At 44.7% G+C, this 6,000-nt stretch overlaps 2 protein-coding genes across 2 annotated transcripts; both read right to left on the bottom strand.

The window, feature by feature from the left end:
* Window positions 1–346: 346 nt before the first annotated feature.
* On the bottom strand, window positions 347–2,770 carry LOC113234890. Its single transcript, XM_026470412.1, has one exon. The coding sequence runs from the start codon at window positions 2,768–2,770 to the stop codon at window positions 347–349; it is 2,424 nt and encodes an 807-aa protein (XP_026326197.1).
* Window positions 2,771–2,844: 74 nt separating this feature from the next.
* Window positions 2,845–5,688, bottom strand: LOC113234889. Its single transcript, XM_026470411.1, has one exon. It carries the CDS (start codon window positions 5,686–5,688, stop codon window positions 2,845–2,847), a length of 2,844 nt encoding a protein of 947 aa, XP_026326196.1.
* Window positions 5,689–6,000: the final 312 nt, after the last annotated feature.

Here is a 6,000-nt window from a genome sequence, read left to right as displayed (position 1 = left end):
GCCAATAAGTAGTCATATTGTAATACACAACCATCGTCCACTTGTCTTGTATTATTTTCATATCCGACAGCTTATCGAAGTAAATAAGTTTTTCAGGGTTTAACTCGGTCACATTGATAGGCTGTGGTGTTGCCGAGCTTATGCACATTGTAGTGAATAATATTGTTGTGCACAAGTAGCTAAGGATGTTTCGTTTTCTGGGTCGTTGATGCGTTCCCGTGTTCTTAGGTTTTGCACGTGAATTATCAGCCTCGTCCGGAGCGTGACTTATTGGTAAGCGTGAGAGCTTCGTAATGGGGCGTTTCACGTTATCTGAAGTTTTTGTTTTTAGTGTGACCACGCGCACTCATCCGTCCGCTCCTGCATGGGTGTCTGTTACCCTTCCCATTAGCCATCTCGCTGGAGGAATGTGATCATCTCTCAATAGAACTAGGTCGCCAATTTGCAAATTCGGAGTAGGGTAGAACCATTTACTTCGTGTTTGTAAGGTTTGTAGATAAGTTGTTGACCACCGCTTCCAGAAATCGCTTAACATTTTTTCTGTTTGGCGCCATCGTATAGTTAAGCTCATATTGTTGTCGTCGGTGCGTAATGGTGGTCCTAACAGAGGCCCGCCGACCAGGAAGTGCCCAGGAGTGAGACATTCTAAATCCTCTGGGTCCTCAGTAATAGCCACTAGCGGTCTTGAGTTCAGGCAAGCCTCGATCTGTACCAGCAACGTCGAGAATTCTTCAAATGTTAGTCGTTGTTCCCCCAGGACGCGTCTAAGATGGTGTTTTAAACTCTTGACCGCAGCTTCCCAGAGACCGCCTGCAGTAGGCCACGATGGGGCATTGAAGTGCCATTCGATGTTAGATTCAGCAGCAAAGTTCAGGAACTCGTCGTTTACATATAGTCGCAGGGCCTCTTCTCTTTCTTTTGTTAATATTTTGGCAGCGCTAACAAAGTTTGTGCCGTTGTCGCTATACATGTGCCTGGGTGTTTCTCTTCGGCCACAAAGACGTTTTAAGGCAGCGATGAAAGCGGCTGCAGTTAAATCAGATACCAACTCGAGGTGAACGGCCTTGGTGCATAGGCAAATGAAAACAGCGATGTAAGCTTTCATCGTCTTAATTCCACGACCCTTGTTGGCCTTGACATCCACTTGTCCGGTAAAGTCCACCCCCGTATGAGTAAAGGGGCGGGAGGGATTCACCCGCTGTTCGGGCAAGTCGGCCATCAATTGGTAGCTGTTCTGCTTATTGTGGCGGTGACATTTGACACACCTTGTAATGCAGTGCTTGACCATTGACATGCCTCCAATGATCCAATATTTGGTTCGTAGATACTGCAGGGTTAATCGAGCGCCTCCGTGGAGAGTAGCAGCGTGCGCCTGTTCAATTAATAATTCGGTCAGCTTGTGTTTTTTCGGTAGGATGATGGGGTGTTTTTGAGTGTGACTCAAGTCGGCTCGACCTAGTCGCCCGCCAACTCGTAGTATAGTGTCTCGATCAATTATTGGATTCAAATTAATAATTTTGCTGCTTGAACTGACCCGGTTATGTTTTTGTAGTTGCGAAATTTCTTCTGCAAAAGAGTTATGTTGTACTGTCTTGATTATCATGTGTAATGTCGACCTTAATTCAGTTGACGATAAGTACGTGAGTCGAATGGCGCCGTTTTTGTCACGCGCATTTTTTATAAAACGTAGGATCCAGCTCAGCGTTCTTGTTGCACGTGTCATGGAGCTATGCTTATGTAGAAGCTCTTCAATAAGTGGGGCAGGTATTTGCGTCACACACACTTGAGGTTGCTTTCGCTCTTCTTCGCGCGTTTCGAATATGTTTTCAGGAGGCAGGTCATTACTTTTCAGCCATGAAGGGCCCTCCCGCCAGAGAGAGTGCGACAGGAGTTGGCATGGAGACAAACCACGGCTCGCACAATCAGCAGGATTATCCTCTGATTTTACGTGTCTCCAGCAATTTGGGGGCATGACTTCCGTTATTTGTGTCACCCTGTTTGCCACAAATGTTTTCCATCGGTAGGGTTCACCTTGTAGCCATCCTAGTACTACCATAGAGTCGGTCCACCCGTGTATTGTGACTGTCTGCGCCTTTATTGAGTCAGTGACCTTTTTCATGAGGTGTGCTAGTAACAATGCGCCGCATAGTTCCATGCGCGGTAGTGTAATGCGCTTATTCAAAGGCGCTAACTTTGTTTTGCCCGCCACAATTTGTATGATCTTTTTTCCATGTGGTCCTGTAGATATGCAGTAGATTACACATCCATAGGCCTTTTCAGAGGCATCACTGAATCCATGGAGCTCAATGTTTTGTTGAGTGTTCCCAATCCAGCGAGGTATAAAAAAATTTTGTATGGATGGGAGTTCTTTGTTGAATTGTTCCCATTCCTGTTGTATGCATTCTGGAAGAGGGCTGTCCCAGTCTGATGTCGTTTTCCAAGCTTGCTGAAACATGAGCTTTGCCTTCGTTGTAACAGGAGATAGCCATCCAAGCGGGTCGTATAGTTTGGCGAGTTCGGACAGCAGAGTTCGTTTCGTAGTGACGCCATTTGTAGTCGTAACTGAGTTATGTCGGAACGTAAAGTTATCCGTTTGGGGATTCCACGTTATGCCTAGTGTTTTGTTTGTCTCGGCCTGTTGAAAATTGAACATGTTTTGATTAATAAGTTCCTCGGGCAAATTTTCCAATAGAGTGAGATTGTTACTAGCCCATTTGCGCATGTTAAATCCTCCGCATTTTAGCATTGTAATTAATTGGCTTTGTGCCATTTGTGCTTCTTCTATGCTGTTGCAGCCGGCTAACAAATCGTCAACATATAACTGATGATCGAGGATTTCAGCAGCTAGAACTTGCCCTCATCCATAATCAGTTGCTTAATTGTGCGCATAGCGAGGAATGGTGCGGCCTTAGTACCATAGGTTACTGTACACAGTTGGTACTCTTGTATTGGTTCGAGTGTAGAGTCCCTCCATACAATTTTTTGAAGATGTTGGTCTTCTTCAGCAATCAAGATTTGGCGGTAAAACTTTTCTATATCTGCCGTATAAACGTATTGGTATGATCGCCACCGTAAAATCATTGATTGTAAATCTTGTTGTAGGTTCGGGCCGCATTCCATAAGTTGATTCAAACTGTACCCTGACGATGTGTTCGAAGACGCGTTGAATACGGCACGCAATTTGGTCGTAGTAGATTCGGGTTTGAGAACCCCGTGATGTGGCAGGAAGCAGCTTGGCTCTCGTGATTCTGTGCTGAGCTTCATGTGACCGAGCTCCACATATTCACCTATGAACGCCTTGTAACTGTCAGACAATTCTGCGTTTTGCGTTAGACGTTTTTCAAGTTGTCTGAATTGCGCTACTGCTTGTCGCTTGGATGTACCTAATTTTTGTTCGTAATTCTGTTTCATAGGTATTTTTACTACGTAGCGACCGTCTACGAGGCGGCGTGTCGAGTTCGCGTATAATGTTTCACAACACGCCTCGCCTGAAGTCATTTGTTTATTATTGTTTGTAGTAATGTCTTCTAATTCCCAAAATAGTGATATTTCTTCTAGGTTATGAATGAGAGCATGACAATTATATGTTTTCATGTTGCCGAGAAGGACCCATCCCACCTTGGTTTGTAGTGCTATGGGTGCTTCGCTAGGGCCACGTAAGATGCACCCTGTAGCTATTTCTGCATATACACCCGCGTCGAGTAGGACATCCACAGGTCGAGAAACATTGTAGTCGGGGTCCGCCAAGTTTATGTCTTGTAGGTGTGGCCATTGTTGTTTTTTGAAGCTGCAGTTAGGCAAGTTATTTAGAACCTTTTTCATAACTAATGCGCTGGTAGTAAATGTATAGTCGCCATAAAGTGAAGTGCAGTTTAATGATACGGTTCCATTACTCTGGGTGTTAGATGCTCCAATTCCAAATACAGAGGCGTTCTCATGCTGTCTAGGGAGTCCGAGACGTTGTACTGCAGACTCGGTTATGAGATTGATCTGTGATCCTTGGTCGAGTAAACATCTCAGTGTGACATAAGTGCCGTTAATGGCCTTGACCCTTATTTGTAGGGTGGCTAATAACACTTCATTATAGTTGCCCGCCACGTGGTTTGAAGATGTTTGTAGAGGCACGGCGTGATTGAATTTAGGTTGCAAAGGTGGTTGACCCTCCGGCGGTGGCGGAGTTCGCTTAGCAACGCGAAGAGTGTCGTGTAACGAGGTGTGATGCGGCAAGTTGCAGACACGGCACGTTTTCTTGGAGTGGCATTGTTTATCGTGGCAATATAGACAATTTTCACATATATTTAATTGTGAAATTGTTTTCAATTTAGCATCAGGTGCCATGTCAGAAAATAGTTTGCAGTTCATTAACACGTGGTTTGTTTTACATAAGGGACAAGATCGTTCGGCGCTCACGTGGTACGTTCGTGGGTGAGCACGTGTCTGTTTGTTTTGTACTGCCCTTAGTGATGGCGTCGAATAGTCTCTAGCAGGTGGATTTCTTTCTGGCGGATTATAAGGTTTTGGCGCTGTAGAAAAGTTGGGTTGCTGTTTTTTCCTGGTTACGGGTTCCAAGGCAGTAAACTTGCTTTCCAGGAACTGTATAAACTCGTCGAATGTTGGTAGCTCACGTGGGGCCTTTCTTGTTTCCATATAAGACGTATAGGTGTCGGCGTCCAGCTTTCCTGTAAGGATATGAACTAAGATAGGAGCCCACGTTGCTGTATCCACTCCTAGGTTATTAATTGCGTGAGTCGTCTCAAGAGTGGTATCGTGTAACCGTTTTAGTTCATACGCACTTTGGTGTTGGATAGAGGGTTGATTCATGAACGTTTGCATTAGCCGTGTAAATAGAAGCTGTTTGTTGTCGTATCTATGTGTTAATATGTCCCAGCACGCATCGTAGTTTTCTGCCGATACCGTAAGATGTTGGACAATCCTTTCCGCTTCACCTCGGAGCCTCCCTTTAAGATGTTGCATCTTCTGGGCTTTAGAGAGTGACATGTTGTTGTGAATCGTTTCTCTGTATAAATCTAGGAAGGTTGGCCACTGCGCATAGTTACCCGAGAAGATAGGGATCTCGATTTTTGGTAGAGATTGATTCTGGGATGTGGTGGCGTTCAATTTGCGATGTAATTGACGTTTAACAGACTCGTACCGATTTTCGTTATCAGTGAAATCTTGCTCGTAGTCCAAGTTACAATCAGTAAGCAGATTGTCGATCTGCCAATGTGTTTCATCTATTATTTTCCACCTGGCCTGAAGCATCTGCAACTTGTCTTCAACCTCCCACTTCTCGTTAATGGTTTCAATGTCAATATTGCGAATTAACCGAGATAGAGCTCTGAAGTTGGTAGCTTGTTGCATGATCAACTCGTCGGACTTTGATGGAGTTCCCTTTGCCTCCCTTCCGTCAGGAGGGGCTTGATAAGTTAAAAGAGTGTTGCGGATGGACTCATATTTAGACTTCACTTTTTCGTACATGTTGGTGTTGACATACATTGTTGTTTTGATGTCGTAGTAAAGAAGTCTGCTGTGGTTGTTTTCAAATTCGTTCCACAGCTCGTCAAGTGTATCCACACGTTTTTTGATGTAATCGGTGGTTTTACGGGCAGCTGCGTCCTTGTTGAAGTTTACACCAATTTTATTAATTGTTTCTGAGAGTATCTCTTGACGTTGAAATAGACTCTCCATTGTGCTGAAGTTCAAATGTAAATGTCGAAGAGTTTTTTATATATGCGTTGTTCAGTATCGTATGAGTGACCTCTCCTCAAGGTATGTGCGCCTTCTCAATCGTTACCGGTGAGACCCTCTTCTGGGAAGCCGGCCGACCGATTCGCTACCAAGATTCAAAGTTCAATTCACACGTTACTGGAATTCGTTTAGTACGCTCACGGACCGGGAGACCGATAGACCACAGACTCCAATCCGGCTCGAAGGACCAAAATGTAAGGGTAGCTTCCCTTACTCTAAGTTGTAGTTTGCTGGAGAGTCAATCAGTATATC

The sequence above is a fragment of the Hyposmocoma kahamanoa genome, unplaced genomic scaffold (assembly GCF_003589595.1).
Source record: "Hyposmocoma kahamanoa isolate Upper Pololo Valley unplaced genomic scaffold, ASM358959v1 86, whole genome shotgun sequence".
NCBI lineage: Eukaryota > Metazoa > Arthropoda > Insecta > Lepidoptera > Cosmopterigidae > Hyposmocoma > Hyposmocoma kahamanoa.
Note: the sequence above shows the minus strand (reverse complement) of the source record. Positions and strands in the feature narration are given on the sequence as shown.

What these genes read in the sequence shown, in the direction of transcription:
- LOC113234889 (XM_026470411.1), bottom strand. Translation starts at nt 5,688, where the DNA reads ATGGAGAGTCTATTTCAACGTCAAGAGATACTCTCAGAAACAATTAAT.
- LOC113234890 (XM_026470412.1), bottom strand. Translation starts at nt 2,770, where the DNA reads ATGGCACAAAGCCAATTAATTACAATGCTAAAATGCGGAGGATTTAAC.